Raw genomic sequence first — 27118 nt, forward strand, 5'->3', positions numbered from 1 at the left:
CCCCAGCTTCTGGAGTCTGATCGTGGTCCCACAGATCTTAGGTCTCACGGAGTAGGTGGTGGCTCAGAGGATGGGGACCCTGCAGGGGAGGAGCAGGGTGTCTGGGTGCTTGGGGCCTGCCCACCCTGCCTCTGCCCGGTTACCGAGGACAGCCGCCTCATCTTGCTGGATCGCTGGTTGCGGGGCTTGACGAGGAGCTTGTGCTTGGCCGCAGAGTTGTCCAGGCAGGAGGAGAACTCTGGCGGGTAATCGAAGTCAGCCACGGGCACCATGCTGCTGTCCGAGGTCCTAGGGGAGGTGGAAGTTTCGCTCGCTTGCCTGGAGAAGAGCTGGTCTGGAGACTGCGGCCGGGACGAGGAAACCACACAGACCTTCAGGGGACAGGGAGCAGACAGGCCAAGCATCAGCCTCCTGATAAGACAGCAAACAGCACAGCCAGCACATCCGCCTCCCCTTTCATCATGCTCGTCTGTGGGCTCGGGGTTTGAAATGGTGGGTCAACCCTGCAGGCCCATCACTCATTTCCAGGAACCCGAGTCTGAGGTGCTCCATGGCTGGGTGACTCTGCCTTCGCCCACCCACAGCAGCTGCACAGGTGCTTCAGACAAGGAACTTTCTCCCATGAAACTGACCAGCCCGATTCCTCCGAGGGTGGGGTCTGGCTTGGCCCCATCTCTGAAAGTCATGGGGAAGGCCCAGGAGTGTGAAAGAAGAGAAAGAATGCTCCAGTATTCTTGCCTGGAGAATCCCATGGACAGGGGAGCCTGGCAGACTACAGTCCATGGGGTTGCAAAGAGTCAGACATGACTAAGCAACTAACGCTTCTAACACTAGGTAACTTCATGTTTAATTTTTTTCAGGAACCATCATACTGATTTCCATGCAGCTGCACTATTTTACATTTCCACTAACACTGCACAAGGGTATCAATGTCTCTGTATTCTCTCCACCAACACTTGTTATTTTCTGGGTTGGTTTTTTTTTTTTTTTAACAGTAGCTGTCATAATGGGTGTGAGGTGGTGCAATGTTTACATTTTAACTCAAGACCATAAGTTTATGCACCTCAATATGATTTAGTCAATGGTCTTCTCAGGAATGAGGCAGCAACACGATGATACAGGTGGCCAGGGGCCTGTTAACATAATTATCTCCTACTATCTGATGCCATGAAATTAAAAGACGCCTGCTCCTTGGAAGAAAAGCTATGACCAACCTAGACAGCACATTAAAAAGCAGAGACATTACTTTGCCTACAAAAGTCTGTCTAGTCAAAGCTATGGTTTTTCCAGTAGTCATGTATGGATGTGAGAGTTGGACTATAAAGAAAGCTGAATGCCGAAGAATTGATGCTTTTGAACTATGGTGTTGGAAAAGACTCTTGAGAGTCCCTTGGACTGCAAGGAGATCCAACCAGTCCATCCTGAAGGAGATCAATCCTGGGTGTTCATTGGAAGGACTGATGTTGAAGCTGAAACTCCAATACTTTGGCCACCTGATGTGAAGAACTGACTCATTGGAAAAGATCCTGATGCTGGGAAAGATTGAAGGTGGGAGGAGAAGGGGACAACAGAGGATGAGATGGTAGGATGGCATCACCAACTTGATGGACATGAGTTTGAGTAAGTTCTGGGAGTTGGTGATGGACAGGGAGGCCTGGCGTGCTGTAGTCCATGGAGTCACAAAGGGTCGGACACGACTGAGTGACTGAACTGAACTGATCTGATGCAAGTATGAAGTTTATCCCTGTCTACTGGGAGAAGACAACTACTAAAATGAGGGGGTGGGACTTCCCTGGAAGGCCAGTGGTTTAAGACTCCAAGTTTCCACTGCAGGAGGCACAGGTTCAATCCCTGGTCGAGGAACTAAGATCCCACATGCTGTGCAGCCAAAAAATTTTTTAAAAAAATCTATTTGTAAAAATAAATAAATAAAGTGAGGGAGAGAGGAATCTAAGTGAATATAATCTCTTTTAGTTCTGTGGTTTTATCGATTTGGGTTCGTACGGGAATAAAATAGGAAAAAATTTTTACATGAACCATAAGACATGGCCATGTCTCCCTCTGTGCCCATGGCTTTGACTCCCACCCAATCGCTGATGACTCGGGAAGTCACCTGTGACTGGACAGGTGATGTCTTCCCCAGGTAGTTCTCCTTAAAGTCACAGCAGGATGAGTCCATGTCATTCTGACTCCATGTCAGAACCCTTTGTCTGGAGGGACAGTGATATGCACGCTTGCTGAGATTTGGGTCTTCTTTCTTACTGCCTGGGAATCAAGAGAGCAAACAAGACGAACTGCTCTGCACATGGGGTGACTCTCACTCCGCAAGCGAGAGCGATCCCCAGTGACTACATGGGCCGGGGTCACGCCTTTGTAAACCTGAAGGACCAATATTCCCTGCCTGCTCTTCATGGGGCTCCCCTGAGTGCACCGTCCGAGCAGATGGTCCACCCTGGCTCTGAGGAGGGGGTCTGGGAAGGAGCTGAACGTCTCTGACACTGAACTTGGGCCATCACTGCTCGTCTTCCTGAAAGGGAACTGGACCCTCGCCTCTGTCTGAGCTGTCGTTCTGAGAGTCCTTGGGGCCACTTCCTGATCAAGGAGAATCAAGCTGTGAAGCAACTACGTGAGCTGGGCTGAGATCCGGGAGAGGAGGAGAAGCTGACTTGTCTTTCTATCTGCGGGCCGGCAGCTTCTGGAGCTCACTGCTTGCTCCCAGTGCCCCAGTTTTCCTGGAATCTGTGCTTCTGGATGATTCTGGAAGCGGAGCATTTAGTAAGAGTCTAACAAGTTGCTCTTTGTTGGGGGACTATGGATCAAAGAGCCCTGAGGAAGTAGCCTGGGATTGAGAGGCTTCTGTGGGGTGACCCTGGGTGACAGCTACTTTACCCTGACCATTCTCACAAAGAGGGGCCCTGCCACGGAGGAGGGGGTGGAGTGTGGTGCATGGGGAACGGGTCCCTGCACGGGGCAGGTCTGGGGGGAGAAGGGGAGGCACGGAGCTGCCCGAGTCCATCCCGTGCCCCGCCAGACCCCAGAGGTGACGGATCTAGGCTGCGGCCTCACTGGCAGTGACGATGTGTCACCTTTTGCCGGCAGAGCGCTACCGTCTCCCTTGCTCTCTTCCTTCATCACCCAGAGCAAATGAGACCTGCCAGTTTGCCACCCTGGGCCCCCCGTTAGCTACTTAATGGCAGAAAACCCAGGCAAGGACCTCTGAGGTGTCCTTTTACCTAAGCAAACATCATCTGTTGTTACCTCACATGGTAATGCAATTTTAAAAATAATCCCATATATTTTCTGAAAAACCTATTCCACCAGAAAGTGTTTCCTTGGCAGTGTCACCAAATACATTTTACTGAAGACCTTTTTTTCATAATAATCTTCATTAAGTTTCTCTGTTGAGCAAGTGGGCCTGTGTGAGGTGTCACAACAGGAAAAGATCAAACAGCCCACAGTCCCATCCTTTTGGGGTTCATGGTTCTATTATATCAAATGCTGTGTGTTACATAAATGCATTTAAGAGTGCATTGTTTCCCCCTCTTGGTTGACTCCTTGGGCCCTAAAAACTTTCAGGGCACAAAATACGGTCATTGCATCTTCAAAAGCACAGTAATAAATATTTTATTTTTTTTAAGTCTTAAAGGCTCAAATTTTGGTTACCGATGATGCCAGTGAATGGGTCCTATTACCCAATTAAAAAAAAAAAAAGAACGTCACTACGAAAGGAGGGATGTTGAGGAGGACAAGGTCAGCCCTGCCCTGGATGAGTGGCTCCCAGTCAGCTGACTATGGAATTTGTGCATCATAGCACTTTGTGGGTTTGAGGCTGGGTTCACACTTGAATCCTTAACAGATTTAGAAGCTACCAACTCTCCTGTGCTGTCTGTCCCAGCTAAATGCAGAGAACCACGTTGCTGGGAAAGTCAGAGAACCATGGGATGGGGTGGAGGTGAGTCAGCCTATAGCGGTTCACGCTCCCCCACCACAGGGTATAAAACACACGAAATCACACCCATTCCTGAGGCTCCGCCAATGAAGATGCCAAGATATGTGTGTTACACGGCCATCAGCCTGTCACCTCTTCCCTGCACCTAAGGGGTGCAGGGCGGGCTTGGAGTCCAGGAGATGGGCCACACCTTCCCCCGTGTCTTCTCTGCTTTCTTGTCCAGCTGGGAAAGCAGGTATGGGTGGCCCGCTGCCCTTTGACCTGCTCGTGGAGCAAGCAGGGCAGAATTCTGGAAGGAGTCATTCTCTGGCCTGCTGTGTGGGAACCCCTGCCCTGGGTGTGTTCACACTCAGCTATACCACAGCCCTTCCTCTGCCTTCTGAGAACCCACAGCCACACCCAAGTCAGGTAAATACTCCTTTTCCTGCTTCTGAACTCTGGTGCTGGAGAAGACTCTTGAGAGCCCCTTGGACTGCTAGGAGATCAAACCAATCGATCCTAAAGGAAATCAACCCTGAATATTCACAGGAAGCACTGATGCTGAATTTGCAGCTCCAAAACTCTGGCCACCTGATGTGAAGAGCCGACTCATTGGAAAAGACCCTGAAGCTGGGAAAGATTGAAGGGAGGAAGAGAAGGGGATGACAGAGGATGAGCTGGATGCCATCATCGACTCAATGGACATGAGTCTGAGCAAACTCCAGAATATAGTGGAAGACAGGGAAGCCTGGTGTGCTGCAGTCCATGGGGTTGCAAAGAGTCAACACGACTGAGTGACTGAACAACAATCTGCCTTTGCAGGGGAGCTTCTGAGCTTCCCAGCTGAAGTGCTGCTGAATCTATTTCAGAGCAGTACAGAATCTGCAGAACTCCACCAAGGATGGCCCTTGACCAGGGCACTCAGACCCTCCGTGGGCACACAGGCAGGGTGTGGGTGTGGAACTGGTAATTCCAACTCCACCCACCCCACCAGGAGGCTTGTCTACAAAGGGAAAATGATCGTCTGTTTCGTCATTTATGCATTCGTGTAACACCAGTGATAAATATTTCATCATTCAGCCCACCCTATGGACTCAGATGGTGGCACTGTGAGCTATGTTGTTTGTATACAAGGAAAAAAGGCTCAGTTCTTCCTCCTGGATTTCAAAGTGGATGGGGGGCTTCTGGGATCAGTTCCCCACCTTATGGGGTCAGAGACACCTCTCCTGCTTGTCAAACTTTCCCTGCTGCCCTGTCCACCAGCGCCACATCTCACATTTCTACCCCTAAACCAACAAACTCAGATGCAGGAGCCTAGACTAAATCATGTGTTACCACTCTCTTCTTGTGCTCACTCACGCAGTCATGTCTGACTCTTTGTGACCTCACGGACTGCAGCCTGCCAGGCTCCTCTGTCCATGGGATTTCCCAGGAAAGAATACCAGAGTGGTTGCCATATCCTCTTTCAGATCCAGGGATCAGACTCACGTCTCCTGCACTGGCAGGCAGATTCTTTACCACTGAGCCACCTGGGAAGCCCCCTTCTCCCTCCAGCCAAATATCATGATGACAGAAAGCAGACTCAAAGCTGTTTCCCTTTTTTAAATGGAATACCTGGTCTGGTCATCTGCTCAGACAGGAAAAATGAGGTTGATTGCGTCAGATCTACAGCCACCATGGAAAATGTTCCCCAAACCATATCCCTGAATGAGACCTGAATTTCTGCTCAAAGAATGAAAATAAATACAGCCCAAGGACCGACAGTGGGTTCCAGGGAGCTGGCTGGAATCCCTCCGGGCTGCACTGAGCATGACTCGTCACGGGAATCTTAGGGGAACACACACAGCGTCCACCAGAGTCCCCGATGGCCCTGGGTGGAGGCAGGGGGAGGAGGGGGAGGGAGCCGGGGTGGCGCGGGTTGCACTTGCCTTTATGGTAGTGCCGGAACCAATGTCATGAAGCAGGGACATCTCTGGGGGGCTCCTGGGCAGACCATCATCCTCAGAGCTCATGCCGGCATCATCTCCCCGCTTGGTTGGAAGGCTCCCGGGAGGAGGAGGCGGCCCCATTTTCACATTGCACTGTATTTTTAACTAGATTGGAATAAAGAACATTTGCTGTAGTTTTCATCAGTGACTTTTCTCCCCAAATTCCCCTGCTGTAATTCCTTCATTCTGGAGGTATTTTTAACATTCTTGCCCAGGCCGGGGAGCTAAATAAACTCAGTGTCTGCCACCAGTTCTCCCGCTGTCATCTTGAAAGTGAGTGGTTATAAATGAGAATGAGACATGGTCCAGTTGTAACTAACTGGGCGAGTCTTGGGAGAGCTGTGATGTGCATTCGATTAGGCTTTAAAATATATCAAGGAAAAGCACGAATCATTTTAAGACTTCCCAATGCATATCCGCTGCCCAGAAAAGTTTACCTGCAGAGCTTTAATCCGGTCGCACACATTTTCTTGGGAAAACACCCGCACGGGCCGAGGAGGGTCCTGCCCCGATTCAGGGATGAAAATACTGTCGTGGGAGAGGGCCCGGCTTCCCAGAGTGCCCCTCGAGTCCCTAGAAAGAAAGAGGCGCTGTGACTATGGGTGTGCCCCCGTCTCTCCCCCAGGGGGGCTCGGGATGAATGTAGGGGTATGAGGGTAAGGGCACATCCTGCAGCAACCCTCTAGCCACGTTTAGTTTCCATCAAATACCACGGTCAACTATTGGAAGCTTTGTAGAGCTAGGAATTTTCCTGACATATCTGAAGGTGGTGTGAATTCTTTTCATTAAGGGGAAAACCAAGGTCTGATGAGGTGAGAAGTCCAGAACAGCAGGCCTGCAGAGAGGAAGGGCTGGCAGGGGGCCTGGGCTGCCTGGCAGGCTGTGGAGTGGGCCATGCTGCACGCCCGGAGAGGCTCAGGTCGTCCCTTGTGGGCGAGCATGCACTCCCTTGGGGGGCTGGAGGCCGTGTTTGCACAGGAGAATGAGGGCCTGCTGGACAGAGGCATGTGGTCCAGAGCACATTCCTGAATTTGAAATGAGGATTGGGGGCTTCCCGGGTAGCCCAGTGGTAAAGAATCCACCTGGCAATGCAGGAGACATGGGTTCAATCCCTGGGTCAGGAAGATAGCCTGGAGAAGGGAATGTTCCAGTTTCTTGCCTGGGAAATCCCAAGGACAGAGGAGCCTAGTGGGTTAGAGCTCACGGGGTTTCAGAGTCAGACATGACTGGGTGACTAACAACAAAAGAACAGATCAGGAAGACCCTGCATGCCTCGCAGCAGCTAAGCCCTGGGCCACAGCTCTCGAGCCGGAGCTCCCTCCCAGGAGCAGCAACCACTGAGCCCGAGAGCCCTGGAGCGGGCTCTGCAGCAGGAGAAGCCACCGCAGCGAGAAGCCCGAGGGCTGCAACCCGCTCACTCCACAGACTAGTGTAAAAGCCCGGGCAGCAAGGAAGACCCAGCACAGCCGAAAATAAATGAATAAACAATTTATGAAATGAAAACCGCCAAGTGCAAAGCCACGCCCGCCCCCCCCCCCCCACTACTGGTGATGTTATTAGTGTGACTCGGCCAGTGTGTAGATGGCAGGCCCTTCGGGCGTCATCGGCGCAGCCCCTTCCCCGGCCCCAAGCTCCAGGCTCCAATTGGAAACGGAACCCACAGGATGTTCACAAACGTCCTAAGAGGTTGTGGCAGTCCGTGTCAGACTTTCCTAGTGGCACTGGCAACCTGAACAATAGGTGGAAGGAGGTGACTCAGACGAGACAGAGAAGGAAGGAAAGCCCGGCCCGCAGACACTGCCATCTTCAGCACCAGCGCTGCCCCCCCACCCCGCCCTGGGCATCCTGTCCCCTGGGAGACCCTGGGGACGCCTGTGTGTGCCCTGCTCCACCACAGACCTAACTGCGCTGGTTGGTGATGTGAGACGCCCGGGCCCTGGGGCCCTGCGCGGTAGAGCTGCGATGCTTGCACCTGGGCACACCTCTTCGAGAGCAACAAAATACGAGGAAACGGCATGGGACTGAAAATAACTGCACGCATATGCAGCTGGGGCAAATTCTGGACAGAAGATACGAAGAGACCAGAAAACCCAACTGCTACTTCTGAAGAGAGGGGAGCAAGAGCAGGGGGCTGTGCATGTCCGTTGCACACAGCTCCAGCTAAGGGGTGGGCAAACCACCCAAGCCACCCCTCTAGCCCGACCCCTGGACACACCTCTACCCTCACCCCATATAAGGAACAAGTTTATCCCTTCTCAAGGAACCAGCAAGCAAGAGAAACTATTGCTTGTTGTCATTTCCTCCTGTTTTAGCAGGGGCCCATGTAAAGCCTTGCCTGAATTTCTTCTCTGGCCTCTATTTCTATTGATTATGCTAAGTTGCTCAGTCATATCTGACTCTTTGCGACCCTATGAACTGTAGCCCACCAGGCTCCTCTGTCCATGGGATTTCCCAGGCAAGAATACTGGAGTGAGTTGCTATTTCCTTCTCGAAGGGATCTTCCCGACCCAGGGATTGAACCTGCATCCCCTGTGTCTCCTGCATTGGCAGCTTGATTCCTTACCACCTGCAAAACCTGGAAAGCCCAAGGAGGCCAAGAACCCTGGTCAGTAACACTTCCAGCCAGCACAGTAAGTGTGTAAGTGCGGAACTTGAGGTTCACAAGTGTCCTCACATGTCTGGGAGAGAGTGAGGCCCAGTGAAAGAATCAGGAGGGCCCCTCTGCCAACAACTCGTCACAAAGGTCACAGGCACACCTGGGGCTCCCTCCCAGCCTCTGAAACCATAATCACTGCCCAAACACCTCCGCTCTGCAAGTGACTAGAATTCAAGAGAGCGTGGAAAAGACCCACCGTGAAGACAGAAAATGCCCTATGCTCAAGGCCACCGATGACAGCAGCATTTATAAACGCAAAAGGCGGGAGACAGACCACATGCCCCCCAGTCGGTGGATGAATAAGCTATGGGACGTCAGGTAAGAGATAACAGAGGCTCTGCAGGTGACCAGGGGGTGAGGCGCGTCCTTGGCTACAGGCGACACCAGAGCCTACGAAGGGAAAAATAAACATGAGCTGTGTTTATGGTGGGTTAGCTCTGAGTGGGAGCAGGGTACGGACATGTATGAACATACGTGTGTTTGTGTATGTCTTTTAAAAGGCCTTTTGTTTTTGTTATTTTAATGTCTTGGCTGCACTGGGCAGCATGTGGGATCTTAGTTCCCTGACCAGGGCTTGAGCCTGCACCCCCTGTATTGGAAGCAAGGAGTTTCAACCACTGGACCCCCAGGAAAGTTCCCATGTATATTCTTTCAAAAATAAAAAATGGAGGCTGAGGAACAAATGAATAAAAACAGTCTCCTTGGTGAACAGAACAAGATGGGGAGATAGGGTTCCAGAGTATTTACTTACAATTACAATTTTGTCTTTGAAACTATGTAAACATTTGGCATAGTTAAAAGACGAAACCAAACAAGAAGGGAAATCAATTGGTCTCTAAAACCAGAAAACAAACAAGTCTAATTTTATATCAGGTTGTTGGCATAACCACACAGAGAAAAGAATGATTTCAAGAGACTTTAGCTTGATATCCAAGCGACTCTTCACTCTGCATCCATAACAGGATACATTCTAAGACCCAAAAACACAAAGACAGCAAATTTTAATTCTTATATTAGTAGCAATGTTGATTTAAAAAAAAACAACACAGAATGATCTTTATAGTATATAACCTCTGTGTGGGGAAGGGTGTAATAAAATTATTGTAAGTATATTATATGATGAAGAAAATAATTTTGTTAGTCTCATTAAGAACCAAGATTTCCAGTATTAGAGAAAAATGAATTCAAACAAAGAATTAAGGAAGTAAAATTTTTGTAAAATTAAATCTGAACTGGAAATATTAGTGAATTAATGATTTATTTTTCTCTCTTAAAAAAAAAAAAAACATTTCCTAGCTATATCTAGTGGAAAGGCTTAGAAGCAATGACAGCCGACTAGTCAATCCTAAAGGAAAGCAACCCTGAATATTTATTGGAAGGACTGATGCTGAAGATGAAGCTCCAATACCTTGGCCACCTGATGCAAAGAGCCAACTTGCTGGAAAAGACCCTGATGCTGGGAAACATTGAGGGTAGGAGAAGAAGGGGGCAACAGAGGATGAGATGGTTGGATGGCGTCACCGACTCAATGGACATGAGTTTGAGCAAACTCCGGGAGATGGTGATGGACAGGGAAGTCTGATGTGCTGCAGTCCATGGGGTTACAAAGAGTTGGACGTGACTGAGTAACTGAACAACTAACAATCATCAGCTCTGGCAGGCAAGCTGTGGTCTCTAAAAACCACTTCACGCTAAAGGAACCTGTGAAGAAATGGCTGATTACAGGTCTAGTGCAGGAAATGTGCAAAATAATCTAAAATTTCTCAACAGGCAAGAAAGAAAAGAACCCTTCAGAAACAAATGGAATGTCAAAACATCAAAAGAACAAGGAACTAATCTGAAGTGACCCTCAGTACCATAAGATGGGATAATGTGAGCATAAAAATAAATAAAGATTGGGACTTCCCTGGTGATTCAGTGTAATTCTAAGTCTAATATTATTAATTGGTAGTCTTATATCAGGCTTCCCTGGTAGCTCAGCTGGTAAAGAATCCACCTGCAATTCAGGAGACCTGGGTTTGATCCCTGGGTTGGGAAGATCCACTGGAGGAGGACATGGCAACCGACTTCAGTATTCTTGCCTGGAGAATTTCCATGAACAGAGAAACCTGGATTGACTGGTTGGATTTCCTTGCAGTCCATGGGACTCTCAAGAGTCTTCTCTGACACCACAGTTCAAAAGCATCAATTCTTTGGCGCTCAACTTTATAGTCCAACTCTCACATCCATACATGACCGCTGGAAAAACCATAGCTTTGACAAGACGGACCTTTGTTGGCAAAGTAATGTCTCTGCTTTTTAATGTGCTGTCTAGGTTGGTCATAACTTTTCTTTCAAGAAGCAAACATCTTTTAATTTCATGGCTGCAGTCACCATCTCCAGTGATTTTGGAGCCCAAGAAAATAAAGTCTCTCACTGTTTCCATTGTTTCCCCGTCTATTTGCCATGAAGTGATGGGACTAGATGCCATGATCTTAGTTTTCTGAATGTTGAGCTTTAAGCCAACTTTTTCACTCTCCTCTTTCACTTTCATCAAGAGGCTCTTTAGTTCTTCTTCCCTTTCTGCCATAAGGGTGGTGTCATCTGTGTATCTGAGGTTATTGATATTTCTCCTGGCAATCTTGATTCCAGTTTGTGCTTCCTCCAGCCCAGCATTTCTCATGATGTACTCTGCATATAAGTTAAATAAGCAGAGTGACAATATACAGCCTTGATGTACTCCTATCCCAATTTGGAACCAGTCTGTTGTTCCATGTCCAGTTCTATGCTTCCCTGCTTCCATGCTACCATATCCATGCTTCTTGACCTGCATACAGATTTCTCAGGAGGTAGGTCAGGTGGTCTGGTATTCACATCTCTCTAAGAATTTTCCAGTTTGCTGTGATCCACACAGTCAAAGGCTTCGGCGCAGTCAATAAAGCAAAAGTAGATGAGCACTGAGTGAGCATCAACAGGTATAAAAACCACCAGATAAGGGTTGATGGAGGGATCAGATAAGAAAGAACCCCTGAGTCCACGACTCAGTCTCGGCATCACCAGAAGTGAGACAAGCAGAAAGCAGGTGCCTAATGATGTGATGGGTCAGCAAGTACCAGCACCATCTTGAATCCACCTCTAATTAAGTATCCAGATCCATCTACTACTTTACAAGAAATTCAGAGAATACAGGGATGCGATCAATCACACCAAAAGAAAACAAATGGAGATTGTGGGATAGTCTCCATCAGATCAGTGACATGAAACAAAGTGGGAAGGTGGGGTGGTGAAGTAAAATTGCTACATTGGGTTGGCGAAAAAGTGGGACAGGGTTTTCTATAGGGTCTCTTTTTAAAAAAATATTTGTTCATTTGGCTACACCTGGTTTTAGTTGCAGTAGGCATGATCTTTAGTTGCAGCATGCAAACCAGTAGTTGTAGCATGTGGGATCTAGTTCCCTGACCAGGAATCAAACCATGAACTCCTGAATTCGGAGCATAAAGTCTTAGCCACTGGACCAGCAGAAGAGTCCCTTCTATAAGAGCTTAAGGAAAACCCAAGCAAACTTTTTGGCCAAGCCAATAGATTAAGAGACTCAAGAAGCATAACCACATTGACTCAATAAATGGGCATCAACTTTTTCAAATCTACAGGGTTTCACGTGGTTTGTCAGCATTAATGCACCTCGGTGAGTAGGACTTTTTTCTTCGTAAATTTGTTTTCTTTTCTTTGGCTGTGCTGGGTCTTTGTTGCTGTATGTGGGCTTTCCCTAGTTGTGGAGAGCATGGGCGATTCTTGAGTGGTGTGCAGGCTTCTCACTGCAGTGGCTTCTCTTGCCGTGGAGCACAGGCTCTAGAGCACGTAGGCTTCAGCGGGTGCAGCTCCCGGGCTCTGGAGTACAGGCTCAACAGTTGTGGCACACAGGCTTAGCAGATCTGAGGCACGTGGGATCTTCCTGGACCAGGGAACGAACCAGTGTCCCCTGCATTGACAGGTGGATTCTATACCTCTAAGCCACCAGGGAAACCCCGATAGTGGGCCTTTTTGCCCACAGTGATTGATGAGAAGTTTCTGCAAAGTCTAGCAGGCTCACGGACTCTTCACAGAGACTAAAGAGCACCTTTAAGTTTTTGTCTCTTATGCTGTCAATTACTCCATGACATAGAAACCAAGAATATACCACGGGGAAAGGACAGTCTCTTCAGTAAACAGTGTTTGGAAAACTTGGATAGTCGCATGCAAAAGGATGAAACTGGATCACTATCTCACACCATACACAAAAATCAAAATGGATTAAAGGCTTGAATGTAAGGCCTGAAACTGTAAAACTCCTAGAAGAAAAAATAAGGAGTAAGCACCCTGACATCTGGAAATGAGTTTCTGAATCTGACATCAAAGCAAAGGAAACAAAAGCAAAAACAAGCAAGTAGGACTACATCTCATTAAGTAGCTTCTGCACAGCAAAGGAAACCATCAATGAAATGAAAAGGTAATTTACTGAAGGGGAAAAAATATTTGCAAACTTGTATTTGGTAAGGGGATAATATCCAAAATAGTAACATTTATAAAGGACTCATATAACTCAACAGCAAAAACCCAATCCAATTACAAAATGAGAAGATCTAAACAGACATTTTGTCAAAGACAATAGTTGGCCAACGGGCAGGTGACAAGGTACTCAACATCCCCAGCCATCAAGGAAGTGCAAATCAAAAACAAAGAGACATCACTTCGTCTATGAGAATGGCTTTTACAAAAATTAAAGGAGAGAAGTTATAGTAAGGATGTGGAGAGAAGGGAACGGTTTTGCACTGTTGCTGGGTAGTCGCTATGGAGAACAGCATAGAGGTTCCTCAAAACGTTAAAAGAATCAACAGAACTATCATATGATCCAGCAATTCTGCTTCTGGGTATTTATCTGAAGGAAATAAAAACAGGATCTTGAAGAGACATCTGAACTCCCATATTCACTGCAGCACTATTTACAACAGCCAAAACATGGAGACAACCCAGGGGTCTCTCAGTGGGTGGACGGATGAAGAAGGTGTGATACAGAAGTACAACAGAATATTATTTATTCACGAGAAGGAAGGACATCCTTCCATCTTCAACAACATGGATGGGCGCTGAAGGCATTAGGCTAAGTGAGACAGGTCAGATAAAGACAAATACTCCATGACTTCACATGTGGAATCTAAAAAAGAAAGCAACCCATTCCAGTATTCTTGCCTGGAGAACCCCATGGACAGGAGAGCCTGGTGGGCTATGGTCTACAGGGTGGCAAAGAGTTGGAAACAACTGAAGTGACTTTGCAAACACAGACACAAAGATTAAACGGTGGTTACCAGGGGCTGGGGGGTAGGGGGAACAGGGAGATGTTGTCAAAGGGTACAAACTTCCAGCCATAAGGTGAGTAAGTTCAGGGGCTACAGCACAGCTGGTGCAGCATGATGATTAAAGTTAATTATACCATATTACATACTTGAAAATTGCTACGAGAGTAGATCTTAAACGTTCTCACCGCAAAAGAGAAATAGTAATTAGGTGACGTGATGCAGGTATTACTGAATGCTATGGTGGTGATCATTTGGCCATGTGTAAGTGCATTAAATCAACACAGTGTACGCTTTAGAACTCCCACAGTGTTATCTACCAGTGATCTCTCAGTAAATCTGGGATAAAAAAAGAGAAGATGTTGTCTCATCTCTGCTTCCTGAGCCTCGCCCCTACCCCACAGCAAGCTTCCTCTTTTAGCAGCACTCCAGGGAGCCTCCACCAGTCACTGACTGGCCCCCGCCAGGAGCTGAGAACACAAGGATGAAAAGCGCACTGTCCACGGACGCTGGCGATAGAAGATGGACAAGTGGACAGGTCATTTCAGCCCAGCTCACCCCTCCAGCTATGCTCTCGTTTCTTGTCTGCGTTTTGGTGGAGAGACAGGGTGTGCGGGGGCGGGGGTGGGGGGAGCAAGTGTTATAATGTCCCTGGGGCCGGCCCAGTGAAGACATGTAAAAGTGAGCAACATTATCATCTCTGGCTCCCTGAGCGTCTGGAGCTGCCTTTTAAAAAATGCGTGCAGAGCTCGCTCTTCTCAAGCTACACGTGGGTGCTTCTTGCTCCCCGCCAACACCAGGAAAAACACTCAAAGACAAAACTCTAATCGCTCCTCTTTAGTCATTTGGTGCCACCAAGTGGTCAGTATTATTTCCGTACCCACGTGCAAAGTTGCTTAAGTTTTGTCTGACTCTTTGTGACCCCACGCACTGTAGCCCTGCAGGCTCTTCTGTCCATGGGAATCTCCAGGACAGGAGATACTGGGGTGGGCTGCTGTGCCCTCCTCCAGGGGAACTTTACAACCCAGGGATCGAACTCACATCTCTCATGTCTCCTGCACTGGCAGGCAGGCGGGTTCTTTACCATTAGCGCCACCTGGGAATGGAACACTAGTGTAATTTCTACTCCCTTAGAGATGGGCGAGGAGACAGTGAGGAGGGAGGAGACGGGACCCTTCCCAGGGATTCTGGAGCCGGTGACCCTGTCTCAGTAAGGTCTGTGAACCAATTCCAGGGTCATTATGCCTCCCAAAGAGTTTTATTCTCAAATTAAGGTGCCAATGTTGTTTAAAAGAAACATAAAGTCTGACAAGGCAACAAATCTGTTGTTTTTTTCCCTCCTTTTACTCACAGAAATAACTGCTAGAATAATTGAAGCATATGCATTGTAACTATATTTTGATGAAGTACAAGTTAGGAAATAAGGATTTCTTCACTAGACTTTCCCATATTTCATACCTATTGGTTTTGTTCTTCCTAACAATGTTTTTTTTTTGGAGGGAGGGCCTTCCCCTGTGGCTCATCTGGTAAAGAGTCCACCTGCAATGCGGGAGACTTGGGTTGGCTTCCCGGTAGCTCAGCTGGTAAAGAATCTGCCTGCAGTGCAGGAGACCCCGGTTCCATACTCCGCTATTCTTGGGCTTCCATTGTGGCTCAGCTGGGAAAGAATCTGCCCGCAATGCGGGAGATCTGGGTTCGATCCCTGGGTTGGGAAGATCTCCTGGAGAAGGGAAAGGCTACCAACTACAGTATTCTGGCTTGGGGAATTCCATGGACTGTATAGTCCACGGGGTCACAAACAGTCAGACACGACCGAGCAACTTTCCCAGATTTTGTAGAGAACAATGTTTTTTGGATGATTTTTCCTAAGAAGTAAAGTAAGATGCCTTCCCCCTACTCCTCTCTAATGGAAAATTTTCTTATTCAGTTACTCAAGGTTTAGGCTTAGAGAGATGTATTTTTCTGGTACAGTATCCAGGTCCTCAAAAAGAGTTTTAAGTCAAATGAAATCAGGGATTACATCCTAATCTTGCCACCCTGAAGAACAGGACACTCGGCGGATTTTCTGAAATTTCTCCCAGGCTTGTTTTGCTCACTGTTACCTCCTCTCCTATATTTATTGCAGACTTTTAATACGTACACACCTGGCACATAGAAGGTACCTAACAATCTTCCCCCACCAACTTTCTGCATCCCTATGTACAAAAAGACAGAAAACATCACTTCTGTGGAAGAATCTCAAACATCTTCTGTGGAATTATTTAGGAGGAGAGTGGGCTCAGAAGTCCATCATGACAACAAGCCTGAGTTTTTGGGTCCTCCTGTGTCTTCCTCTGCTCCCTGGAACACACAAGCCTGAAGGACGGAAAAGACAACTTACTCCAGCTCATCCTCTGAGTCGTAGCCCACTGGTCCCGACTCAATGGCCATGACCTCGTTCTTCGCCTGACTTTGCTTCCAGGTGCTACTTCCTGTGGAAGAAGACGACTCCTTTCTCTTCTTCTTTCCAAAGAACTTCTTAAACGTTTTGAATTTGGACTTTTTCTTTCCTACGCAGAAAGAATGCATATAAGTATCTGCCAAACATGGATGAGATGTGCGTGAGGAGAGAAAGTAAGATTTCTGTCCAAACATCAATTATTCACTTCCGATAAGTCCTTTTCCCACACAGGAGGACACGAAGCACACAGCATACCATTTTTGCACACCTGAAAACAAATCTTGAATGAAGGAGTCAAGAAAGCTTTGGAGCATGATCACAGAGTCAAAAGCACACGAAAATTTCCTCTTACTTGAAATGAATCATTTTCAACAGGTCTTTCATTTCCTTGGTTATTAAATATATTCTTTTTTAAAATTTATATTCCTCCTTCCCAAACTGATCTATTTATTTTTATCCCTTGGCCTTGCCACAGGGCATACAGGATCTTAGTTCCCCAACCAGGGATCGAGCCTGGGCCCTCTGTGTTGGCAGTGTGGAGTCTTAAACACTGGATCAACAGTGTGTGTGAGTTGCTCAGTTGTGTCCAACCTTTGCAGCCCCATGGACTGCAGCCCACCAGGCTCCTCTGTCCATGGGGATTCTCCAGGCAAGGATGCTGGAGTGGGCTGCCATTTCCTCCTCCAACAGGACCAACGGTGGTGGTGGTTTAGTCGCTAAGTCCTGTCCAACTCTTGCGAGTCCGTGGACTGTAGCCTATCAGGCTCCTCTGTCCATGAGATTCTCCAGGCAAGAATACTGGAGTGGGTTGCCATTTCCTTCTCCAGGAGATCGAACCCAGGAATCGAACCCAGGTCTCCTGCCTTGTAGGCAGATTCTTTCCCAACTGAGCTATAAGGGAAGCCCAACAGGGAAGTCCTTAAATTTATTGAGTTTGTTTTCAAAAACTTTGTATTTTGCCTCGGGGTATAAAATGCAGCAGACTCCGCTTCGATTCCTGGGTCAGGAAGATCCACTGGAGAAGGGATAGGCTACCCATTCCAGTATCTTGGGCTTTGCCTGTGGTTCAGCTGGTAAAGAATCCGCCTGCAATGTGGGAGACCTGGGTTTGATCCCTGGGTTGGGAAGATCCCTGGAGAAGGGAAAGGCTACCCACTCCAGTCTTCTGGCCTGGAGAATTCCATGAACTGTACAGTCCATGGGGTTGCAAAGAGTCGGACACAACCGAGCAACTTTCACTTCACACTGTCAATTAACAATGTTGTGATAGTTTCAGGTGAGCAGCAAAGGGACTCAACCACACATACACATGGATCCATTCTTCCCCAAACTCCCCTCCCACTCAAGCTTGCCCCTTGACATTAAGCAGAGTTCCCTGTGCTGTATAGTAGGTCCTCATTGGTTACCCATTTTAAATACAGCAGTGTGTACATGTCCATCCCAAACTGTTCTGATGCAACCACTGTTCTGATTTATATTACCATATTTGTTTTGCCCATCCTTGAACCCACACAGCACATCCTGGGTGGAATCACACAGCATACATGCTTGTGTGGTGCTCCTTTCCCTCCATGGAGATGCATGCATTTTCCAGTCTTCCTTTTTCTAAATGCTGAGCAATATTCCATTGTATAAACCAAATCAGATTTTAATCCCTAAAATAAAAATAGTCCAAAGCAAAAAGTCTTGGCGAGGTAAAGGCTATAATGATAACCCAAATCATTTTTCAAAATAATCCTCAAGTGCTAAGCATACGTGTGTGTGTATAAGGTGAATCACTTTGCTGTAGAGCAGAAATTAACACAACAATGTAAATCAGCTATACTTCAATAAAATAAATTTTTAAAAAATCCTCAAGTGCTTCATTTAGCATGGATGTAGGCACCATGGACAATCAGAGGAGGCCCAGCCTCAGGCAAGAGGCGCTGCTGGAGTGCCGAATGCTGTGATGAGCTAACAACGTTTGGGGAGAAAACCCGTCAACTGGTGGAGGTACTGCTGATGCTGTCATGCTTCCTGGAGTGTCAGAATCTGCACCGGGGTCCCCAACCTCCGGAATCTAATGCCCGATGATCTGAGCTGGAGTTGATATAATAATAATAGAAATAAAGTGCACAATAAATATGATGTGTTTGAATCATCCCCAAACCATCCCTCCAACCCTGGTCCATAGAAAAACTGTTGTCCAAGAATCTGGTCCCTGGAGCCAAAAAGCCTGGGGACTGCTGGCCTACCCTTTTAAACATTTCGTGATCTCTTCTCTGGCATCGCCTTTGTCCTCATCCACAAATTCCCATCATATTCAGGATCCTGAGATTTCAGTAGCTCAGCAAAGTTGATTCCTTTCCTTCTGAATATGAGAACAGAAGGATGGAACATCACAGGTTATCAGGATGCTGCCTAATATATCCTGAAAATTTGCTCACAATTGATTCATTTGATAAGTAGGTCATTTTGTAAAGTGAATTCCTTTCTAAAAAATAAGTAGGATCTTTATAATTTGTTGACATTAATGCCTGCCTTGGGAAGTTTACATGATCGTGCCTTCACGTGGAGAATTTCTTAGGATTATTCTATAGCAGGAATACCTCTATTACCTTAAGGGGAGTATATCCATACCCCAAAAGAAATGAGTTCTACAGTCAAGTTCTCTTAACTTCTTTTTTAAAATATTTCTTAGTTAATTAACTAATTTTTGGCTGCTCTGGGTCTTCCCATCTTTCTCCAGGTGCGGTGCTCAGGCTTCTCACTGCAGGGGCTCCTCTTGTGGAGGACAGGCTCCAGGGCTCGAGGGCTTTTAAGGGCTTGGCTGCCCCGTGGCACATGGAATCTTCGCAGACCAGGGATGGAAGCCCTGTCCCTTGCACCGGCGGGTGTATTCTCAACCACTGGACCACCAAGGAAATCCCTTCTTAACTTCTAGTGGAGGTTTCCCCACCTTTATAATGTCAAAATGTTCATGCTATTAACTGATGGGTCTTCACTCAGTCATGTCCAACTCTTTGCGACCCCATGGACTGTACAGTTTCCATGGACTGTACAGAATTCTCCAGGCCAGAATACGGGAGTGGGTAGCGTTTCCCTTCTCCAGGAGATCTTCCCAACCCAGGGATCGAACCCAGATCTTCCGCATTGCGGGCGGAACCAGCTAAGCCACAAGGGAAGCCCAAAAATACTGGCCTATGGAACCAGGTCTCCTGCAGTGCAGGCGGATTCTTCACCAACTGAGCTGCCAGGGAAGCCTGATGGGCCTCAGAGAGAGCGGATTATCTGGAAAGGCTCCTCAGGGTTTTCTGAATCATGGGGCACTATCTGGCCTTGCCAGTTGACAGACAGATATGTATCCCAGAAGGGCGGAACAAACACGCAGCCTCACAGTCCTTTACGGTCGAAGATAGTGCTTCGGAATTAAAGGGAGTGGCTGCAAAGATCCGAAGTACAGTCGCAAAACACTGATTTGCCATGATTAGCTGGCCTTACAGTGGGGGCCTATGTGTGTTATATCTGTTCACCTACTAGGCTTTTTAATTTGTTTAATGGCTATAGGAACTATTTGGGTTTCCTGCTTCTTGAATTCATTTTATTTTTCTAAATATCTGACTTTTTTCTTTTTTCCCCCAGGTTCATCACTAATTTTATTTTATTGCTTATTTTGTAATTCGGATACAGTAGATTTACAACGTTGTGCTCGTTTCTGCTGTACAACATCGTGGATCAGCTATTGTAAACATATATATCCTCTTTCTGGAGCCTCCCTCCCACCATCCCCCTCCCCCAGGTCATCCCAGAGCAGCGGGCTCAGCTGGCTGTGCTGTGGGCAGCTTCCCGCTAGCTGTCTATTTTACACACGGTCGTGTATATATTTCAGTGTTACTCTCTCAGTGCTTCCCACTCTGTCCCCAACTCCATTCTCTATGTCAGCATCTCTATTCCTGTCCTGCAAATAGCTTCATCAGTGCCACTTTTCTCAGGTTCACATAATGTGTTAATATATGATTATTTGTTTTTTCCCTTCTGACAATGTAACTCTGTATGACAAACTCTAGGTTCCCATGCTTTCACATGTATTGGCACATAGTTACTAATAATAGCCTTTTATTTTAGCATCTATACTATCTATAATATAGCCCCCTTTTCTCAGCCCTGGTATTATCTGTACCTCCTTTTCTCCTGGATCAATCACATAGGAGGTTTGTCAATTTCATCTGCCTTAAAAAAAAAAAGTCTGGCTTTGTTAATTCTTTTCACATGAGAAAAGAATTAGTGCAATATTTTTGCACTGAATATTTCGTGCAATATTTTTATTATTGAACTCTAGCTTAATTGCATTGTGGTCAGTGAACACACTACATGATTTGAATCCACTGAAATTTGTCCAGACTTGCTTTATGGCTTAACATAAATTTGAAAATGCTCCTAGAGTACTTAAAAATAATGTATTCTCTTCACTGGCCCATATACATCAATTAGGATAAGGTCTTTTTAAGTGTGTTGTCCAAGTACTTTATGTCTTTAATTTTTAATACATTTGTCGTATCAATTAGGTGTATTAAAAATAACCCACTTTGATTGTAGAGTTATCTTTTTACTTAACTGCCAATTCCTACTCTATAACTTTGGACATTATGTTGATAAATGTCATAGAAAGGTAGAATTAATATCTTCCTGTGGAAGTGAACCTTTTGTGAAATGACCCTCTTTAGTAATAGTAATGCTTTTTGCCTTAAACTTTATTTTGACTGCTATTGATACAATGCTAGCTTTGTATTGTATTGATACACCATGCCAGCTTTCTTTGGCCCAGTGTTTGCAAGTTTCATTTTCTTCTATCCTTTTACCTTAAACTTTTCTAATCCTTATATTTAAGAGATTTAGAGTTTTAGAGTGGGCTTCCCTGGTGGCTCAGTGGTAAAGAATCTGCCTTCAATGCAGGAGACACAAGTACCATCCCTGGGTCAGGAATATCCCCTGGAGAAGGAAATGGCAAACCACTCTAGTATTCTTGCCTGGAGAATCCCATGGACAGAAGAGCCTGAAGGGGTCCATGGGGTCACAGAGTCAGACACAACTTAGGGACTAAACCACCACCAGAGTTTTAGAAAACCAATCTGATCTTTAACTTTTGATGGGAACAGTAATATAATTAGCTACTGCCACTTACTCTAGTTTGTTGTTTAGTCGCAAAGTCATGTCTTATTCTTTTGAAACCCCATGCACCGCAGCCCACCAGACTCCTCTCCATGGGATCTGCCAGCCAAGAATACTGGAATGGGTTGTTATTTCCTCCTCCACGGGATCTTTCCCACCCAGGGATCAAACTCACTTCTCCTGCATTGGCAGGCAGCTTCTTTACCACTGAATCACTTGAAAGTGAAAGTCGCTCAGCCGTGTCTGACTCTTTTCAACCCCATGGACTGTTGTTCCCCAGGCCAGAATACTGGAGTGGGTAGCTTTCCCCTTCTCCAGGTGATCTTTCCAACTCAGGGATCAAACCCAGGTTTTCCACATTGCAAGCTGATTCTTTACCAGCTGAGTCACTTGGGAAGCCCTTATTCTAGTTACTGCCATGTTAATAAAAAACAAGTCTACCATCTTTGTGGTCTTTTAAAATCTTTCTTTCTGTCTTTTGGCTTAACTGACTTTAAAAGAACATTCTATTTTTTTCCACTTCTAGTTTGTAAACTTTGTCTTTTATCTCTGTTCTTTCAGGGGTTACCCTAGAAATTATACTACACATTCTATTATGGAACAAAATAAGAAAGTCAGAATCAATTCAGTTCAGTTCACTCAGTCGTGTCCGACTTTTTGCGACCCCATGGACTGCAGCATGCCAGGCCTCCCTGTCCATCACCAACTCCCAGAGTTTATGCAAACTCATGTCCGTTGAGTCGGTGATGCCATCCAACCATCTCATCCTCTGTTGTCCCCTTCTCCTGCCTTCAATCTTTCCCAGCATCAGGGTCTTTTCAAATAAGTCAGTTCTTCAGTCAGTTAGAATACTTTCATCTTATTTAATGCCCTACTGTTTTCATTCTGATCTTTAAAAACCCAAAGATACTATTCCATATTCATTTGCTTTTATTTGTTTATTGTTAAATTTTTATTTTGTTTAATTTTTGGCCACACCGCACATTATGTAGAATCTTAGTTCCCCGACCAGGGATTGAACCCGTGCCCCCTGCATTGGAAGCACAGAATCTTGGCCACTGGACCGCCCGGGAAGTCCCTCACGTTTGTTCAGATGTGTCTGCCTGTTTCTGATCCTCTCTGCTTGTCACTCCTTCTTTGTCCAAACCTTCCATAGAGTATGCTTTTCCTTCTGCCTGAAGGCAGATTCCTTTGGAATCTGAGGATCTCCTGGTGACAAACTCAGTTTTTGTTTATCTGAAAATGACTTTATTCCTGAAGCTCCTTCCTGAAACATCATTTTTCTAGGTTTAACATTCTAGGTTGGCAGTTACTTTTTCTAAGTTATTCTTTTAATAATATTGAAGACATCATTTTACTGCTTTGTGGCTTCTGTTGTGTGGTCAACAAGTCAGGTTTTTGCTTCTCTGAAGGGCCTTTTTTTTTTTTCTTCCCCTCTCAGACTAATTTTAAGATTTTTCACTCTTGTCTTTGGTTTTCTATATTTTCATTCTATGTGGATTTCCTTTTATTTATCCTTCTTGGGAGTCATTCAGTTTGTTAAATTGTAGATTGGCTCATCTTTTTTTTTTAAGTGAATTCCAAAAAATTCTCAGCTACTCTTTCCTCTCCTGAGACAGTGCTCAAATGCACATTAATACCCTCTTATTTACCTCCATGCTTCTTGTCCTCTTTCTGTATTTTCCTTCCTTTTACCATTTTATGATACATTCTGTGTACTTCCTTGTGATCTTCCTCAGGCTGATGTAATCTGCCATTAAACTCATCAAATGAATTTTTCATCGTAATAGTTTTACTTATTTCTAAAAAATCCACTTGATTACTTCTCAAACCTGGTACGGTAGGTCCCTTTACATACTAATGAGTTCTGTTCCAAGAACATGTACAATTGGACAAGCACAATTTGTTCATAAGTTCAACAAAGTTAGCCTAGGGCCCCCACTAATACAGTTGGCTATATATTAATAGTGCATGTGTGCGTGTCTGTGCTAAGTCACTTCGGTCGTGTCTGACTCTTTGTGACCCAGGGACTGAACCAGTATCTCCTGTGTTCTCTGCATCACAGGAGGATTCTTCACCATTGAGCCACCCGGGAAGGCCAATATTACAGCGCAGTACCTTAAAAAGAACAGCAGGTACAGTGCAACAACTGTCATACGGGGCTGGCACACACGTTCCCATCTTTGAAAGCTGAAACTTGAAGGTCTGTATGTAGGGGACTTACTGTACATCATTTGAAAGTTGTTTTAAAAATTTTATCAATAAAATTCACTCTTTTGGGGGTATACAGAGTTGAATAATCACCACCAAAATCACACTGATTGGATCACAAAATCACGCATCACCCCCCTGTGCTGTCTTTTATACTCAAACCTTTCCCCTATCTTTAACCCCTGGAAACCACTAATATCTTCTCTGCTCTTACTGTTTTTCCTTTTCCAGAATGTCACATAGAGTCACTCAGACAGTATGCATCCTTTTGATTCTGCCTTTTTAAACTTATCACCACACGCTAGAGATTCCTTCATGTTGTTACAACAATCAAGAGTTTGTTCCTAACTACTGCTGAGTACTGTTCCATTGTATGGGCTTCCCAGGTGGTACAGTGAACAAAGAATTCGCCTACCAATGCAGGAGATGCAGGAGACTCGGGTTCGATCCCTGGGGCAGGAAGATCCTCTGGAGCAGGAAATGGCAACCCATTCTGGTATTCTGGTATACTTTCCAGGACAGAGGAGCCTGGCAAGCGGGCTATAGTCCATAGGGTCCCAAAGAGTTGGTTCCATTGTATAGATACAAACAAAGTGGTAAGCAAAACTAAAAGTGCTATAGGCTTTTGTGTAACCATGCGGTTTCATTTCTCTTAGGTAAATGCCTAGGAGTCAGATTGGTGAACCATAGACTAAGCGCATGTTTAATTTTATAAGAAACTGACAAGTACTTTCCAAAGTGGCGTAACATGTGCATTTTCATCGGCAGTATAGGAGGTTTCAGCTGCTTTGGATTCTCCTAGCATTTGTTATTGTCAAGTGTGTTTCTGTTGGTTTTTCCCCCCATTCTAATAGGTGTATAGTGGTATCTCATCATAGCTTTTAGTTTGCATTAACTAATGACTATTGATGTTAAGCGTTTTTTCATGTGCTTCTTGCCACTTGCATATCCCCTTAAGTAGAACATCTTTAAAAATCCTTTACCTATTTTTAATTGGGTTGTTAGTTTTCTTACTGTCAAATTTTAAGTGCTCTTGTCAAATGTGATTTGTAAATATTTTCTCCTAGTCTGTGACTTGACTTTTCATTTTCTTAACAGCATCGTTCACAGAACAAAAGTTTTAAATTTTGAGAAAGTCCCATTTATCAACTTTTTCTTTTAGAGTCTGAGGTATCGTATCTAAGAACTCTTATCTAATCCTAGGTCATAAATAGTTGCTCCTATGTTTTCTTTTATTAAAAGATTTATAGTATTACATTTATGCCAATTATACATTTTAAGTAATTTTTGTAGCCTCATTTGAGTTTAAACCAACTGTGAAGTCTCAAATTTCATTTTTTTTTTTTTACATACAAATGTCCAATTGCTTTAGCACCATTTGTTGAAAAGAAAATTACCACTGCATCTACTGAAATGTGAGAGAAAAAAGTAATCCTAATATATAGCATAGTAAGAAAAATCTATCTGTATTATATGAAATAAAGTCTTTAGCGAAATTAGTATCTGAAGCTAAGAGTTAAGAGCTAGGGTTTAATATCTTTGGAAGCTGTTCACTTGAACTACTATCACTACTAGTACTTTGACTTAAAACAACAGAGAGAGAAATGGAAACCTTTGTCACAAAAATAAGGTGAATACAAATAGCTGATATGAGTCTCATGTGGGGAGATCACATGGTTTCCTAAGGTCAATTTTCCACCTCTATCAAGACACACAGCAGTCTACAGATAACAGTAAACCAGTCACATAACTGGGTAACTTGTGGAGTGTGTTTTGAGATGATGATTCATGGACTTGGAATTCAGCTCCCTAGAAAAGCACAATAAAGGTCTCTGGAAGGAGAATAAAAGCCATAAAAGAGGCACCAAAGGCTCTCTCTTGATATTGTTGTTTCTTCTGGATGTTTAGACCAGCCAAGACTTCGCCCAATGTCTCACTGAAACCTCTGGATGTTCCCGGATAAGGAATGATTCCATTGCCTCTCTCTTCCTCTGCTTCTGTCAACTAAACCTGGGGATGTGTTCACCTTCAGGAACGAGGAAAAGGACTTAATCTCTCTCTTGGTCTCTCTCTCTCTCTCTCTCTCTCTCACACACAGACACACACACACACGTTGTCCCTGGTGTGTCTGATGGAGAAGCCAAGGAGCACGGCCCTCAAGTGGCTGTCCACAGTCTTAGATGGGCTCTCCAGCCCCTTGTGAGGGGCCTGGGGACGTCTGAATACACTGAACTGAACCCACTCTCCACGCAGAGAACCTGAAGCCCTGCTTCGGAAGCCCCTCTCCCAGCCCCACAACCCAACAAGGGTCCTCCCAGGGCAGGGAGAGCGAAGGAAGGCCTTACCTGTGCTGTCCTCCCCGAGGCCTTCTGCGGCCTCCCGAAGCTTAATGTCCATCACCCTCGTGGAAATCATGTCCAGCTCACTAAAAATCAGGGAGAAAGCCATGTGAGAGGAAGAAGTCTAACTGAAGTTAATGACCGAGATGGTGGTGACTGACTTTTGCCCATGACCCTGGCAAAGACAGAGGCCAAAACACAGGTCCATGGCTCAAGATTAGTAACCACATCAGTGTTCATCTAACCACTGACCGGAGCCATTTAATGGAAAACATAAAACTGGGAAAGCTTCACCAATTTATACAATGCAGATTTCGTTTCTTTCTTCGAAAGAAACATTTTCAGAAATTATGCTTTGCTCAAATACCGTGTATTAACGCGTATATGTGGAATCCAGAAAATGGTACTGATGAACCTATTTGCAGGGCAGGCATAGAGACATGGACTTGTGGCCACAGCGGGGGAAGAAGAGGGCGGGAGGAACTGAGAGAGCGGCATGGACCTGCATACACTACCACGCATGGAACAGGCAGCTGGCGGGGCCCCTCCGTAAGGCACGGGGGGCTTGGCTCCGGCTCTGGGACGACCTGGGGGCGGCGTGGGGCGGGAGGGGGCTCAGGAGGGAGGGGACGTGTGTACACACAGGGCTGATCCATGCTACCGTACAGCAGAAGCCAACACAACGTTGTAAAGCAACTGTAATCCAATCTAAAAAACTTAAAATAAAAAGAAATTACGTTTTTCTCTTGTTCACCGTAGAAAGTTTGGAAGACACAGAGAAAGAAAATCACTCACTATCCCACCGATCAAGGAAGACCAATCACAGCCAATGTTTTGATATTTTTCCTTCCAATACTTTTTTGTGAAAATATTTATGTGCACAAGCACACATACACCACATCAGTAAGACTGGCTTCCTGATTTTCTTATCCCATGTCAGTAAAATCCTTGATGTGTTGTTGTAATGGCTACATAATGTTTTGATTGGATGCTGCACCATCATTTGTTTACCTTATTTCTTTTCAGAACTTTTTATGAAAAATTTCAAACAAAAGTACACAGAATGTATAATGAACTTAATACATATGACTCTTGCTCA

At 45.6% G+C, this 27118-nt stretch overlaps 1 protein-coding gene across 6 annotated transcripts in view; it reads right to left on the reverse strand.

Moving 5' to 3' along the window:
• Window positions 1–27118, reverse strand: part of CRACDL (CRACD like) — a 125434-nt gene that overhangs the window by 21411 nt on the left and 76905 nt on the right. For all 6 annotated transcript variants that reach the window (XM_043467894.1, XM_043467895.1, XM_043467897.1 and 3 more), the window contains exons 2-6: window positions 26026–26105; window positions 16262–16430; window positions 6354–6489; window positions 5857–6021; window positions 144–371 (exon numbers count right to left, since the gene is read on the reverse strand). In XM_043467894.1, the coding sequence (XP_043323829.1) occupies window positions 144–371; window positions 5857–6021; window positions 6354–6489; window positions 16262–16430; window positions 26026–26105 (778 nt within the window). The remainder of the gene's footprint in view (window positions 1–143; window positions 372–5856; window positions 6022–6353; window positions 6490–16261; window positions 16431–26025; window positions 26106–27118) is intronic.

Source organism: Cervus canadensis, chromosome 5 (assembly GCF_019320065.1).
Source record: "Cervus canadensis isolate Bull #8, Minnesota chromosome 5, ASM1932006v1, whole genome shotgun sequence".
Taxonomy (NCBI): Eukaryota; Metazoa; Chordata; class Mammalia; order Artiodactyla; family Cervidae; genus Cervus; species Cervus canadensis.